The following is a 15,922-nucleotide window of genomic DNA, read 5'->3' as shown; positions in this document are numbered from 1 at the left end:
GAGTTTAGCGGGAAGAGCTGGGCTTGGAGAACACAGCTGGGGTGTCCAGGTTTCTTAGGGGCAGAGTCAGGATAGCGATTGGCACTTCTTGGCCTTGTCACCTTGAGCAGGTCACTTCTCCCTTTTGAGCCTCACTTATCTGTAAAATAGCGTTAAGATCAGACAGTAACACGTGTCAAAGCTGGTTGTCACTGTGAAATGGAAGGTGCTGTTCAGAGTCTGTCCTGAAGGAGGCGCTGTTGGAGAGGTGTTAAATGCAGCGTAACAGGAGCTGTCACTTAATGCCAGCAATATGCCAGGCTCCTTAAATACCTGCCCTATAATGCTCATGGCACACCTGCAAGGTGGGCAGTATTAGTCTAGCCCTGCACAGGAGCACAGGCGCATAGGCTCAGAAAGGTCAGACACCTTGCTGATGCAGAACTGCACACCTGTGCCAACTTCAGGGCAACCAGAGACTCTAGGAAGAACATTGAGACTCTTGGAGCTATTACTGCAACCTTTTCCTTCTAGGAGTTCCGAAACTCACTCCCTAGAGATCATTGGGTACAGAATCTCTCAGCCAGTGTTCTTGATTATGATGATATGGTCTAAAAAGGAGATTGTGGCCAGGTGCAGTGGCTTATGAGCTCCAGGTGGTGTGATGGGATTACTCATGCTTGTGATCCCATCACTTTAGGAGGCCAAGGCTGGAGGATTGCTTGAGGCCAGGAGTGTGAGACCAGCCTTGGGTCTATAGCCTCTATAAAAAAATTTTAAAAATTAGCCCAGTGCAGTGGCATGTACTTGTAGTCCCAGCTGAGTAACTGAGGCTACTGAGGTGGGAAGATCACTTGAGCCCAGGAGTTCGAAGCTGCAGTGAGCTATGATGACACCCTTGCGCTCCAGCATGGGTGACAACAGTGAGACCCTGCCTCTAAAAAAAGGTAAAGGAGATTCTGATCCAAGAGGTTGGGGTAAGATCTGAGATTCTGCGTTTCTAACAAGCTCCTAGGGGATGCTGGTAGCACTGCTCGTGGACCACACTTTGAATAGCAGGAGTCAAAGTGACTCTGGTTTTACTTAAGGAGGAGCAGGTTGTGCTGAGGTCTGGGGGTGCAACTGAGTTAGAAGGTTCTCCATTAAAGCATGAGTGATTTACTGTGACTAAATATGATGACTGCCTTGGGGAGGAGGATCCTGATGGCTTTAGGGCCTGAAGAGAGGGTGTCCCTTTCCCCAGCTCTGTTTTGAGAGGCTTGTGCTCAGCAGAAGTGCTGGGAGGTTTACAACCCATCACTGGGAAAGCCAAGTGGGGCACAGGTGAGCCCACCCCTCTTTAGCCATGGCAAGGTCCCCATGACAAGCGCCTCCTCTCCCGTCTTCCACAGAGCGGTCCCCTCACCGGCCCATCCTGCAAGCAGGGTTGCCCGCCAACAAGACAGTGGCCCTGGGTAGCAATGTGGAGTTCATGTGTAAGGTGTACAGTGACCCGCAGCCGCACATCCAGTGGCTAAAGCACATCGAGGTGAACGGGAGCAAGATTGGTCCAGACAACCTGCCTTATGTCCAGATCTTGAAGGTAATCATGGCACCAGTCTTCGTGGGCCAGTCTACTGGGAAGGAGACCATTGTCTCAGAGGCTCAAGTTCCTGTGGGCAGGCTCAGTGCCTCCGAATAGGATCATTCCTCACCCTTCAGGCCCACACATTCCATCTCAGTAGGGATCTAGCCACATCCCCCAGGACTAGTGACAGAGGTCACAAAGTGGAGGTGAGCTGGGAACAGAGGGCTGCAGGGGTGGGTGATGCTGGTCTGTAATAAGCTTTGAGAGCAACGTCACTGGGGCTTTGGGGTCAGCTACATAAGGAAGGCATTTGGAACCCTGCCTTTTCATTGCCCGAAACCAGAGCCTTTCCACCAAGCGTTTCCCAGTCTTAGCCCTGTGTCCCGAGTTACGTACGATCTTTCTGGCAAATGGGGTGCATAAGAGCATCTCTTATGAAGAGTTGGAAAAACAAATGCCACATATAAATTCTAAGCCATATGAGGAGTAATGGCGTTTTCTTCCTTTTTCCTCTCACTCCCAGACATTCATTGTCCCTGAATGCTCCATTAATCCAGGGAAGGTAATTGCCTAAGTCTCCAGTGGATCTCGCAACAGGAAGGAACCAGAAGCTGGGAAAGTTGTTTACCTCTTTGTCCCAGAGTTAGACCTCATCCTCCCCTGGCTTGGCTGTCTCAGAGATATACTGGCCCTCCCTTCTCTTCTTTGCTGCTGGTGCTAAAACTGCTCTGTAGGTCATTGGCCACTGTCTCCACTCACAACCCCTGCTCCAGTCCTGGAGGGAGTGGGTTAAACACAAATAGAACATTCCATTTGAAGCAGTGATTTTTTTTTTTTTTTTTTTAAATCAAATGCTTTGGACTTTTGAAGTCCACTTGTTCCGTCCTTGTACAAGGGAAAGAAGGCCGGGCGCAGTGGCTCATGCCTGTAATCCCAGCACTTTAGATCACTTGAGGTCAGGAGTTTGAGATCAGCCTGGCCAACATGGTGAAACCCCCTCTCTACTAAAAATACAAAAATTAGCCGTGCGTAGTGGTTGGCACCTGTAGTCCCAGCTACTCAGGAGGCTGAGGCAAAGCTAACTGCTTGAACCCAGGAGGCAGAGGTTGCAGTGAGCTGAGATCACGCCACTGCACTCCAGCCTGGGTGACAGAGTGAGACTGCGTCAAAAAAAAATCTAAAAGGGAAAGATAATAAATCTCACTTAACATCTCCCTTCGCTCCCTGGGCCTGCCTGAAAGTTACACGGGAGCAACGTGTGTGGCCATGTCTCAGCTTTGCCCAACTGACTGGTGTGTCGTTGGTTTGTTCCAGCATTCGGGGATTAATAGCTCGGATGCGGAGGTGCTGACCCTGTTCAATGTGACAGAGGCCCAGAGCGGGGAGTATGTGTGTAAGGTTTCCAATTATATTGGTGAAGCTAACCAGTCTGCGTGGCTCACTGTCACCAGACCTGTGGCAAAAGGTAATGGGGAGATGGATGGGACCCTGTGCTGGGGATTTGATGTAGGCCCCAAGCTGCTGGGGCAGGCGGGGAAGCCAGTACCGGACTGTCCTTGCCACCCTACTGTATTTCTAGTGCCCAGAGCCATGGAAAAATACCCGGCCTGGGAGGCTGGTTTGGTTTGGTATTGTGTTGGTGTCTGTGGGTTCCCTCTCTGCCTTCTGTGTGTTCCTTGGCTGTGTGTGGATCCATGCGAGGACTCACGGGGACACGGTCTTGCTGTGTTACAAATGGTACTTCAGACTGAAGGTGTGAGTGAGTGGCGATTAAGAGAAGGGGCCATAGGCCAGGCACGGTGGCTCATGCCTGTAATCCCAGCACTTTGGGAGGCTAAGGTGGGAGGATCGCTTGAAGCCAGGAGTTTGAGACCAGCCTGGACAACATAGCAAGACCCCATCTCTACAAATTAAATAAATTAGCCAAGTATGGTGGCATGTGCCTGTAGTCCCAGCTAGTCTGAAGGCTGAGGCAGGAGGATTGCCTGAGCTTAGAAGGTCGAGGCTGCAGTGAACTATGTTTATGCCACTGCACCTCGGCCTGGGTTGACAGAATGGTACCCCATCTCTTAAAAAAGAGAGAGAGAAGGGGTTAGGCATTCCCTTGCATACTCGCGTCTGCTGGCTGTGTATGCACATGTGCGTGCGAGTGTGTGTGCGTGCGCATGTGTGCCTCTGCAGCCCCCGCCATCCCTCCTGTGTTCACCTGGCTATCTTTACCTGAAACCAAACAGCCCCTGCCCGCCGGCCCCATTTCTCCATGCTGCTCACCGCCCGCATGCTCGGATGGGCCAGTGGCTGCCAGCATCTGGTGAAGGGTCGTAACCAGCCGTCGTCTTCTCAGGTCTGCCGGAGTTCTTCCCTCAGGGTCTCTGTCACCCTCTTCCTCTAACAGGTTTTGCTGCCTGGTGGTTTTCGTTTGTTCCTTGTTGCGAAGAAGATGTGGGGGAGCATTTCTTCCTCTAGTCCCCCTTCTCTCTGTCTCCTTCCCTTGCTCTGCGTCTCTTAGAGGTCTCATGTCCTGTGCTTGTCCATTTTGCTTCCGTTGTCTCTTCTAGACTGCTGGAGTTAATACCACCGACAAAGAGATGGAGGTGCTTCACTTAAGAAATGTCTCCTTTGAGGACGCAGGGGAGTATACGTGCTTGGCGGGTAACTCTATCGGACTCTCCCATCACTCTGCATGGTTGACCGTTCTGGAAGGTACACACTGTAACTTCTCCTCTCGATGTCCTGCGCTCACCACGGGCACGGGGGGAGCATGCATTTCCAGGCTTGGGGAGACTCAGAGGCAGGAGAGCTGGAAGAATGGGCTCCTGCCTGCCTGGTGCCACGTCCTGCCCCAGCTTTGAGGGCTGAATCCTCTCAGCTCAGAGAAGAGCTTCCCTAGTTTTGCAGGCGTACAGAGGCCTCCCACCCATACACCTGCCTCTGCTCTCCCGCTGGCCATTGCAATGCATGCCCGGGATCTGGGTTTACCCTGCAGCCAGACTTCTCCAGGGCAGGCTCCTTCTGTTCTTGGGTCCAGCAGCCTCCCTCCTCCGCTGGGTACTGAGCATCTGAAAAGTCTCAGGACCCTACGCCTCTTCTCCCTTCTCAAGTGCTCAGCCCAGGGGTGGGGCTTGCTGCTTGCAAAGAGCAGCCCACCCTTCTGTACTGCCATCCTATTGCCTTTGGAGAAGGAGGTCAGCCTGGACAGGTGAACTGAGCTGCCTTCAGAAAGGCCTGTCTCAGGCAGCCGTAGGCAGGCTGCATGATGTCCATGTATCCTCTTTGGCTGCTGCCATCTCTCCTCTCCCAGGAGGGGAGGTCTGCGTGTTGAGCCAGGGAGGAAGGAGCCTGCAGCCTGCTCAGGGTGGTGGCCGGTGACTGCGGGGCCAGGGCTTGCTGCTGTCTCTCAGAATGTCCTGCATGTGGGTCTGGCTGTTCCTGCTGGCACTGCCCTCTCCTGTCTCCCTTCCTTTCCCACTCTGCCCTGCTTGCCTGTCAGGGTCTCCGGATGCCCCTGCTGGAGGCAGAGAAGCGTTCTGTTTTTATCGTCATCCCTGTCTTGGTCCTGTCTGTGCTCCCCATGTGCTCCCAATCAGTTGTCTTCGTTCCTCAACATCAGGGAAAGAAAAAACAGCAACACTTCTCCCTATCATCAGCTCTGCTGTCTCCTTGTCAGGCCTTGGGACGTTCTCTGGGCTCAGTCTAGGGCCATGCCTCATGCCTCATGCCTCTCTGGGAAGGTTCCCAGGGGCGCCGCCTCCATGGCTGGCTGGTGGGTTTTAAAGGGGAAGGTTGGGAGGAGGCCTGTGGAAGGAGGAGGGCTGTCCACACCCGTGGAGCAAAGTGTGTTCCGTGAAACCAGTGCTGTGCGTGCTGGGATGAAAGCCTCCCAGCCTCTCGTGCTGAAGGGAAGGGTGGACCGAACTGGCTTAGCTGCTGTGGCAATGGGGTGGGGGGTGAATCCTAATCAGATGGTGGGAGAAGAGAATCACAAACGGAACCCCACCCCCTGCCGCCACGTTTCCTTAAGTTTTAGGAGTTGGGGCCTATGAGTAGAATTTGAAAGAACTACGAAACAAGCTTATTTTTGGGAATTAAGTCAGCTTTGCCTGTTTACCTGTGTGCCCCGACAAGAGATGACACAGACCAAAAGTGGGACATTGGGCAAGGCACAGGCTGGTTCCCCTCCTGTCCTCTGTCCTCATTCTGTGAGTGCCACCATCACCAGGTACTGTGGCCTGCAGAAATAAACAAGGCACCAACTCTGCCCTCAGGGACCCCGTGGCTTCTTAGGGACAGAGGACTCAAACACCTGTGTCCTCGCATGTTAAGTGCACGCACACAGTGCTGAGGCTTTGCAGAGAAGGGCCATGGCTCCCTGAGGAGACCAAGAAAGGCACATAGAAGTGACTTCTCAGCTGGCCCTTGCAGGATCCCTGGGTGCCTGTTCCTCTCCAGTCCAGCTGAGCAAGGAGGCTCAGGAATTAATGAGGATGGGGCTTGTGTCACACGATGGTTCTAGGCCATCCCTCTTCCATGGCTCAAGTCCATTGAAGGCAGCCTCCAAGATCAGAGGGTTGTCTGATCCTCCTAGTGCCACAATCCCAGTCCTAGCTAGAACCTGCCATGGTTCTTCTCCCTAAAAGTTCCCAGGGGACAGGAGATAGGTGTTGCTTTTCTAATGGAGCAGGACCTCGCACGGACGGGGCCCTCCGAGCCTGCTAACACCCTGTTCGCACTGACTCAGCCCTGGAAGAGAGGCCGGCAGTGATGACCTCGCCCCTGTACCTGGAGATCATCATCTATTGCACAGGGGCCTTCCTCATCTCCTGCATGGTGGGGTCGGTCATCATCTACAAGATGAAGAGTGGTACCAAGAAGAGTGACTTCCACAGCCAGATGGCTGTGCACAAGCTGGCCAAGAGCATCCCTCTGCGCAGACAGGTAACAGAAAGTAGATGGGGGATTTGCACACTCAGCACCACCTCTCTCTCTGGGCCTCTAATGCCCTGCCCTCTCCATTGTCCCTAATCTACAGCTTTGGGCCTTGTTTTCTGGCTTCTGGGCAAGGCACAGTGGAATGTCATGAACTAAGTGCTGCAGAGTCTGTTTCGAGCTAGTGTAGCCCATGAATTTCCTGCACCCTCCATATCACACTGCAAGTCCTCCGGACCCCTGGGACATGGATTGGGAGGAAGTCCTATTTGGACGGAATGTGCAGCCAATAGCATGAATTTGAACTGTCCCCAGGGGCTGCTTAGAAGTGCAGAGATGCAGGGTAGAGAAGAGAACTGTCTGTATTAGTCCGTTTTCACGCTGCTGAGAAAGACATACCCAAGACCGGGCAATTTACAAAAGAAAGAAGTTTAATGGACTCATAGTTCCACGTGGCTGGGGAGGCCTCACAATCACAGAAGGCAAAAGGCACGTCTCACATGGTGGCAGACGAGAAGAGAGCTTGTACAGGGAAACTCCCCTTCATAAAATCATCAGGTCTCGTGAGATTTATTCACTATCACGAGAACAGCACGGGGAAGACCTGCCCCCATGAGTCAGTGACTTCCTACCAGGTCCCTCCCATAACATGTGGGAATTCAAGATGAGATTTGGGTGGGGACACAGCCAAACCATATCAGCCATACCATACCCTTGTCCCCTGTGTGCCCACCCTTCCCCATGGGAGGAAATGGTACAGATGGCACAGGTGTGTGCAAGAATGAACGTTCCCTCAGAAGCCTGTGCTCATTCTGGAAGGTGCTTTGGGAGTTAGGAACCCATAAGCTAAGGCAAAGTATTTGCAAAGAGTCAGGAGAATAGAGTTGTTACTGCAATGATCAGTTATAAAATGTCAAGCTGGAAGAGGTGCATTTGGTCTGCTTATTTTAAAGGTGAGTGAAGTCCAGAAAGGCCAGCTCGTGGCATAAAGGGGTCAGTCCTAGAAGTTGGGCCTCCTGGTCTACCATGGTCTTTGGACCACTCTGTTGGGGAAAGAACATCAGATACACAGACATGTGCCTTTGCCATTGTTGGGAAGCCCTGACTAGGAATGGGAAGGAGTCACCCCTGTCCCCCCTCCTTGCTCTAGGGTGACCCCACTCTTCCTTGCAGGTGTCTGCTGACTCCAGTGCATCCATGAACTCTGGGGTTCTTCTGGTTCGGCCGTCACGGCTCTCTTCCAGTGGGACTCCCATGCTAGCAGGGGTCTCTGAGTATGAGCTTCCCGAAGACCCTCGCTGGGAGCTGCCTCGGGACAGGTAATAATATTTTTAACTCCCAACTTTTCGAAGGCATTCCTTGCTTGCTATTCTAGTGGTGGAAGGTGTGTATACTAACACCTTCTGGGCGGTGAAGGTTCATGAAATGCCTGCAGAAACATTCATTTCCACTTTCTGCTTGCAGTTGGGTGAAATACAGAGGTGGAGATGGGGTGCCTCTCAGGGTTTGAACTTCACCAGCCCCAACTTATGCCACTCTCTGTTTCCCCTGAAAGACTGGTCTTAGGCAAACCCCTGGGAGAGGGCTGCTTTGGGCAGGTGGTGTTGGCAGAGGCCATCGGGCTGGACAAGGACAAACCCAACCGTGTGACCAAAGTGGCTGTGAAGATGTTGAAGTGTAAGTGATGCTTCTGTCCTTGCAAAGAAAATCTTGTCCCATTCCAAGCAAACAGCAGGCCTCGGGCCCAGCAGAACAGCTTCTCTGGTGCCTTTGCTGCCCACACCTGCTCCGCTGCCTGCTTGGGGTTACCTGGGAGTGGAGGGGGTGTTCCTCACCCTGAGATTGTTCTATGACCTCACTCTGTTCTTTGGCGTCAACCTGGGCTGTGGTCAGGTGTTTATCTGGATCCGTCGCTTGCAGGCTTTCCTCACCACATCCCTGCCCACTCACTACCACCTATTGCAACAACGGCTCCCATGAGAGGGAAGACAAAACAAGTTTGGATGAAGTGGGGAGGAGAGAATCAAGTCCCAGGGAAAAGCAGCCCCTCGACACATACCCCACTCCCTTAGCCTTTATCCTGCCCTCCTCCCTTCCCAAGTAAATGAGTCTCAACGTGTTCTTTAAAGCGGACGCAACAGAGAAAGACTTGTCAGACCTGATCTCAGAAATGGAGATGATGAAGATGATCGGGAAGCATAAGAATATCATCAACCTGCTGGGGGCCTGCACGCAGGATGGTGGGTGCCGGCCAGACTGGCCTTCCCTGCCCAGCGGGGAGAAGATCTGAGCTGGGGTATCAGTCCCAAGGCCTCTCTCAGCCACAGTTAGGGAAGGGGGTTAAGAGAGGCTGCTTTGGCAGAGGTTAAAATGTGTTATCTCGGGATCTGGGCTCCGCTCATTGGTGTTCATTCGGGAATACAGATACCTAGATTCACACACGTGGTGTGTTAACAGAGGCAGCTGAGTAATTACGGTCTAAGAGCGCTCAGGCTGGGTGCAGTGGCTCATGCCTGTAATCCCAGCACTTTGGGAGGCCGAGGCAGGCAGATCACTTGAGATCAGGCGTTCGAGACCAGTCTGGCCAAAATGGTGAAGCCCCGTCTCTACTAAAAATACAAAAGTTAGCCAGGCATGGTCACATGCATGCCTATAATCCCAGCTACTCGGGAGGCTGAGGCATAAGACTTGCTTGAACCCGGGAGGTGGAGGTTGCAGTGAGCCGAGATCACGCCATTGTACTCCAGCTTGGGAGACACTCCCTCTGTCTCAAAAATAAAATAAATAGGCCAGGCACAGTGGCTTATGCCTGTAATCCCAGCACTTTGGGAGGCCGAGGCAGGTGGATCACTTGAGGTCAGGAGTTCAAGACCAGCCTGGCCAACAGGTGAAACCCCATCTCTACTAAAAATACAAAAAGTAGCGTGGCGTGGTGGCGCATGCCTGTAATTCCAGCTACTCGGGAGGCTGTGGCAGGAGAATCGTTTGAACCCGGGAGGCAGAGGTTGCGGTTAGCCAAGATCGTGCCATTGCACTCCAGCCTGGGCAACAAGAGCAAAACTCCATCTCAAAAAAAAAAAAAAAAAAAAAAAATGAGCCAGGCGTTGTGCATGCCTGTAATCCCAGCTGCTTGGGAGGCTGAGGCAGGAGAATCACTTGACTCCAGAAGGTGGAGGTTGCAGTGAGCCAAAATTGCACCACTGCGCTGCAGCCTGGGCAACAGAGTGAGACTCCGTCTCGAAATAAACAAACAAACTGGGGCTCTTACCCCAGTGTTGCTCGGGAATTTTCTGGACTATGCTGGGAATAATTATTTCTCTGATTTTCTTTGGGTAGTAGAATGGATTTCCCAGGTCCCCTAAGAGGAAGCAGGAGATGGGAGGTTGGCCGGGGTGTGCTGCTGGGGGTGGGGTTTCTTTGAGGTGAAGCCAAACCTGCTCACCTGCTGCTGGCCCCATGGCCTCTTCTCCTGTGCCCGCAGGTCCCTTGTATGTCATCGTGGAGTATGCCTCCAAGGGCAACCTGCGGGAGTACCTGCAGGCCCGGAGGCCCCCAGGGCTGGAATACTGCTACAACCCCAGCCACAACCCAGAGGAGCAGCTCTCCTCCAAGGACCTGGTGTCCTGCGCCTACCAGGTGGCCCGAGGCATGGAGTATCTGGCCTCCAAGAAGGTGTGGAACCTGAAGGCTCCCCTGGGTAATGCCAGGGTGGGAACAGAGCCCCCCTAGTCCTCCAGCCTGTGACTTGTCATCTTGTGGTGGCATTGTGGATGCACTGAGCACTGGCCCTGTGTGTTGTCTTAGGCTCTCTGGGAACCGCAGAGTCGAGAACCAGTGTAGCCAGGTGGCCTTGGGGTCAGACTGATGTAGGGTCAGATCTGTGCACTGCCACTTTCTGTGTAGTCTCAGGCAGCTACTTAGCATCTTAAAATTCTTCAAATACAAAATAAGAATAATATCAGCTGGGTGCAGTGGCCAGGGAGGATTGCTTGAGCTCAGGAGTCTGAGACCGTCCCCACTGCATGCAACATAGTGAGACCCCGTCTTTAAAAAAAAAAAAAAAAATTAAAAAATTAGCTGGGTGTGATAGTGCGTGCCGGTAGTCCCAGCTACTCGGGAGTCTGAGGTGGGAGGCTAGCTTGAGCCCAGGAGTTTGAGGCTACACTGAGCCATGATCACACCACTGCACCCCAGCCGGGGCGACAGAGCAAGGCCCTGTCTCAAAAGAAAATAAAGTATAACAATACCTGTTGTAGAATTGTTATGAAGATAAAATGAAACTGTGAGTGTTGAGTGCAGTGTTTGGTGTGTAAGGGCTGGCTTGGTTTGAGCCCAGCCCCATGTGGACTTGCTGTGCTGGGAGGAGGGACCTAGGAGCACGCATCGCTGCAGACGCAGCAGAGGCATAAGGGCCAGCCTTTGGGGAAGGAAGGGAGGAGCGCTTGCTGTGATGAGAAGCCTGGAGCTGGCAGAGAACATCAGAGGAGGGAAAGCAAAAGTTCGGGGACAAAGCAGTGTGGCAGGAGAAGTTCTATGAGACAAGTCAGCTAGTTGCATGGGTGGCTGCCCGCCGCCCCCCAGCCTTCCAGCTCCCTCACCTCCCCGCCTCCCGCTCTCCCTCCTTCCTCAGTGCATACACCGAGACCTGGCAGCCAGGAATGTCCTGGTGACAGAGGACAATGTGATGAAGATAGCAGACTTTGGCCTCGCACGGGACATTCACCACATCGACTACTATAAAAAGACAACCAACGTGAGTGCCGATGGGGCCGCCCTGTGCTGGTGATTTCATCTGAGAAGCGAGGAGTGGGGTGGGCTGAGAACCCACCCCCCAGTCCGTTCCCACCTGTGCCCTCATGGCCCTGCCTGGGGCCACCCCAACCTCCCCTGTGCTGCTTTCAGGGCCGACTGCCTGTGAAGTGGATGGCGCCTGAGGCATTGTTTGACCGGATCTACACCCACCAGAGTGATGTGTGAGTTTGTAATAGCAATTGCCAGGGAGATATGGGATAGAGAGCTTCTAGCACTGTAGAGTCCTGCTTTCTCCCTGGACTGAGGAGTCCTCTTTCCGCCCCAGAGAGAAAAACAAAACATTGTCTGTGGCCATTCCCTCTGCTCCAGATGTTGAAAGGCTGATCTGTTCTCCATGCTGTCTCCTGGCACTGCCCTGGGTGGAGGATTTGTGCTGGGGGAGGGGAGGCGGAGAAGTTCTAACACCCTGTGGCTCTCCACCCATTTGCAGGTGGTCTTTCGGGGTGCTCCTGTGGGAGATCTTCACTCTGGGCGGCTCCCCATACCCCGGTGTGCCTGTGGAGGAGCTTTTCAAGCTGCTGAAGGAGGGTCACCGCATGGACAAGCCCAGTAACTGCACCAACGAGCTGTAAGCCCGAGGAGAGGTCGGAGGCCCTGAGCCAGGCCCTGGAGCAAGAGTGGGCTTGAGGGTCAGGGGGCTAGACTAGAGAGTATCCATCTCCAGGAGGCGGCCCTGACCTTACAGTTCTGCTGCAGGTACATGATGATGCGGGACTGCTGGCATGCAGTGCCCTCACAGAGACCCACCTTCAAGCAGCTGGTGGAAGACCTGGACCGCATCGTGGCCTTGACCTCCAACCAGGTAAGGCTGCCCATGCCAGAGCCAGAGCTCAGGCCGTCCCCACTGCATGCATGCACCTCCCTGAGCAGGGAGGAGGGGCCCGGCCCATCGCTGCTTCCTCTCGCCCATCACAGGAGTACCTGGACCTGTCCATGCCCCTGGACCAGTACTCCCCCAGCTTTCCCGACACCCGGAGCTCTACGTGCTCCTCAGGGGAGGATTCCGTCTTCTCTCATGAGCCGCTGCCCGAGGAGCCCTGCCTGCCCCGACACCCAGCCCAGCTTGCCAATGGCGGACTCAAACGCCGCTGACTGCCACCCACACGCCCTCCCCAGACTCCACCGTCAGCTGTAACCCTCACCCACAGCCCCTGCTGGGCCCACCGCCTGTCCGTCCCTGTCCCCTTTCCTGCTGGCAGGAGCCAGCTGCCTACCAGGGGCCTTCCTGTGTGGCCTGCCTTCACCCCACTCAGCTCACCTCCTCCTCCGTCTCCTCTGCACCTGCTGGTGAGAGGTGCAAAGAGGCAGATCTTTGCTGCAGGCCACTTCTTCCCCTCCCAGATGTTGGACCAAGACCCCTCCCTGCCACCAGGCACTGCCTGGAGGGCCGGGAGTGGGAGCCAATGAACAGGCATGCAAGTGAGAGCTTCCTGAGCTTTCTCCTGTCGGTTTGGTCTGTTTTGCCTTCACCCGTAAGCCCCTCGCACTCTGGTGGCAGGTGCCTTGTCCTCAGGGCTACAGCAGCAGGGAGGTCAGTGCTTTGAGCCTCGATTGAAGGTGACCTCTGCCCCAGATAGGTGGTGCCAGTGGCTTATTAATTCCGATACTAGTTTGCTTTGCTGACCAAATGCCTGGTACCAGAGGATGGTGAGGCGAAGGCCAGGTTGGGGGCATTGTTGTGGCCCTGGGGCCCAGCTCCGAACTGGGGGCTCTGTACATAGCTATGAAGAAAACACAAAGTGTATAAATCTGAGTATATATTTACATGTCTTTTTAAAAGGGTCGTTACCAGAGATTTACCCATCGGGTAAGATGCTCCTGGTGGCTGGGAGGCATCAGTTGCTATATATTAAAAACAAAGAAAAAAGAAAAAAAAGGAAAATGTTTTTAAAAAGGTCATATATTTTTTGCTACTTTTGCTGTTTTATTTTTTTAAATTATGTTCTAAACCTATTTTCAGTTTAGGTCCCTCAATAAAAATTGCTGCTGCTTCATTTTTCTATGGGCTGTGTGAAAAGGGTGGGAATGCCCACTGGAAAGAAGGGACAACCACAGGCCCTGGGGCTAGGTCTGTCCTGAGGGCACCGCACGCTCCCGGCGCAGGTTCCTTGTAACCTCTTCTTCCTAGGTTCTGCACCCAGACCTCACGACGCACCTCCTGCCTGCTGCTTTTGGAAAGTCAGAAAAAGAAGATGTCTGCATCGAGGGCAGGAACCCCATCCATGCGCTAGAGGTGCTGGGCAGAGAGTCAAGGCCCAGCAGCCATCGACCATGGATGGTTTCCTCCAAGGAAACCAGTGGGGTTGGGCTGGGGAGGGGGCACCTACCTAGGAATAGCCACGGGGTAGAGCTTAAGTGATTAAGAGGAAGGCAAGGGCGCGGTTGCTCACGCCTGTAATCCCAGCACTTTGGCACACCGAGGTGGGCAGATCACTTCAGGTCAGGAGTTTGAGACCAGCCTGGCCAACTTAGTGAAACCCCATCTCTACTAAAAATGCAAAAATTATCCAGGCATGGTGGTACACGCCTGTAATCCCAGCTCCACAGGAGGCTGAGGCAGAATCCCTTGAACCTGGGAGGCGGAGGTTGCAGTGAGCCGAGATTGTGCCATTGCACTCCAGCCTGGGCGACAGAGAAAACAAAAAGGAAAACAAATGATGAAGGTCTGCAGAAACTGAAACCCAGACATGTGTCTGCCCCCTCTATGTGGGCGTGGTTTTGCCGGTGCTTCTAAGTGCAGGAGAACATGTCACCTGAAGCTAGTTTTGCATTCAGGTCCCTGGCTTCGTTTCTTGTTGGTATGCCTCCCCAGATCGTCCTTCCTGTATCCATGTGACCAGACTGTATTTGTTGGGACTGTCGCAGATCTTGGCTTCTTAACAGTTCTTCCTGTCCAAACTCCACCCTGCCCCTCAGGAACGGGGAGGGGGAATATTCTCCGAATGTTTTTGGTTTTTTGGCTGCTTGGAATTTACTTCTGCCACCTGCTGGTCATCACTGTCCTCACCAAGTGGATTCTGGCTCCCCTGTACCTCATGGCTCAAACTACCACTCCTCAGTCGCTATATTAAAGCTTATATTTTGCTGGATTACTGCTAAATACAAAAAAAAGTTCAATATGTTTTCATTTCTGTAGGGAAAATGGGATTGCCGCTTTAAATTTCTGAGCTAGGGATTTTTTGGCAGCTGCAGTGTTGGTCACTATTGTAAAATTCTCTTTGTTTCTCTCTGTAAATATGCACCTGCTAACATTACAATTTGTATTTATGTTTAAAGAAGGCATCATTTGGTGAACAGAACTAGGAAATGAATTTTCAGCTTTTAAAAGCATTTGCTTTGAGACCGCACAAGAGTGTCTTTCCTTGTAAAACAGTGATGATAATTTCTGCCTTGGCCCTACCTTAAAGCAATGTTGTGTGAAGGGATGAAGAATCTAAAAGTCTTCATAAGCCCTTGGAAAAGGTGCTAGAAAAATATAAGGCACTATCATAATTACAGTGATGTCCTTGCTGTTACTACTCAAATCACCCACGAATTTCCCCAAAGACTGCACTAGCTGTCAAATAAAAGAGAGTGAAATTGACCTGAGAGAAAATGAAATGGCCATTTTACTTGGAGGACCAGATTGGGTCTCCTGAGGAAAGGAATCCAGTTTATCTAATGAAGATGTTGTGCCATCAAGGCACTGAGTCTGTCTGGTTTCCTGAGGGTTAAAAGATTAGGGCTGGGATCACCACAGCATTAATCAATACTGCTTTTCCGTCTCTTCTAATTGCCATAGGCTGGAGATCATCGGTCCCTTGGCCCTGCTAATGTAATGTATTGATCTCAGGTAAGTAAGATTGAGCATCAAATGAGGCAAGAAATATCTGTCTCAATTGTTAATGAGGTTGCTGTGCTTATTAGCCACCACTGGGTGGAGCCAGCGAGCTGAAGTTTCAGTTGGCATTAGGTGAAGCACCAGTCCGCTCTGAAGTCACATTGGTCCAACTACTACCTGCTAGTGTGTGCTGGTGGTGAGTGGGAAATCTTTAGCCTAGATTTGGCATTACAGAAAAATTGATTGGACAGCACTGATGTGGCTCGTTTTGGAATGATTTAAGTATAGAATTAGACATGACACAGGTGCAAGGCCCTAGGTGTCAGTGGTCACCACCTGTCTATTGTAGCAGAATTGTGTGTGAGACCCAGGCCACATCTAGCATCACTGCAGTTGGGTTTTTAGAGAATGCCTAAAGTGGCCGGGCATGGTGATGCATGCCTGTAATCCCAGCACTTTGGGAGGCTGAGGCAGGCGGATCACCTGACGTTGGGAGTTCAAGACCAGCCTGGCCAACATGGTGAAACCCCGTCTCTACAAAAGTACAAAAATTAGCTGGGTGTGGTGGTGCATGCCTTTAATCCCAGCTACTCCAGAGACTGAGGCAGGAGAATCGCTTGAACCCAGGAGGCAGACTGCAGTGAGCCAAGATCGTGCCACTGCACTCCAGCCTGGGTGACAGCGAGACTCCGTCTCAAAAAAAAAAAAGTCCAAAGTCATACCCAATGAGATCATTAGCGGCAGGTAGAGCCAAGGCATCTGCATCTATAGAGAAGGGAGCAGAGAGGAGAAAGCTCTGAAGCAACCGGCACAGCCTT

General features: G+C 52.6%; 1 protein-coding gene across 13 annotated transcripts in view; it reads left to right on the top strand.

Annotated features, from left to right (window-relative positions):
* The window catches only part of FGFR1 (fibroblast growth factor receptor 1), a 57,741-nt gene extending 42,962 nt beyond the window's left edge, over nucleotides 1-14,779 (top strand). For 8 of the 13 annotated variants that reach the window (XM_030817137.1, XM_030817135.1, XM_030817131.1 and 5 more), the window contains 12 exons: nucleotides 1,371-1,561; nucleotides 4,105-4,249; nucleotides 6,285-6,487; nucleotides 7,646-7,791; nucleotides 8,028-8,149; nucleotides 8,602-8,712; nucleotides 9,954-10,144; nucleotides 11,103-11,225; nucleotides 11,375-11,445; nucleotides 11,715-11,852; nucleotides 11,981-12,086; nucleotides 12,200-14,779. In XM_030817137.1, coding sequence (XP_030672997.1) covers nucleotides 1,371-1,561; nucleotides 4,105-4,249; nucleotides 6,285-6,487; nucleotides 7,646-7,791; nucleotides 8,028-8,149; nucleotides 8,602-8,712; nucleotides 9,954-10,144; nucleotides 11,103-11,225; nucleotides 11,375-11,445; nucleotides 11,715-11,852; nucleotides 11,981-12,086; nucleotides 12,200-12,376 — 1,724 coding nt within the window. In that variant the 3' untranslated portion in view covers nucleotides 12,377-14,779. The remainder of the gene's footprint in view (nucleotides 1-1,370; nucleotides 1,562-4,104; nucleotides 4,250-6,284; nucleotides 6,488-7,645; nucleotides 7,792-8,027; nucleotides 8,150-8,601; nucleotides 8,713-9,953; nucleotides 10,145-11,102; nucleotides 11,226-11,374; nucleotides 11,446-11,714; nucleotides 11,853-11,980; nucleotides 12,087-12,199) is intronic. The other 5 variants (XM_030817140.1, XM_030817138.1, XM_030817133.1 and 2 more) reach the window with 1 other exon arrangement.
* The last annotated feature ends 1,143 nt before the right edge of the window (nucleotides 14,780-15,922 follow it).

The sequence above is a fragment of the Nomascus leucogenys genome, chromosome 8, assembly GCF_006542625.1.
Source record: "Nomascus leucogenys isolate Asia chromosome 8, Asia_NLE_v1, whole genome shotgun sequence".
Taxonomy (NCBI): Eukaryota; Metazoa; Chordata; class Mammalia; order Primates; family Hylobatidae; genus Nomascus; species Nomascus leucogenys.
The sequence above is the reverse complement of the archived record's forward strand: the minus strand, read 5'-3'. Positions and strand labels throughout refer to the sequence as shown.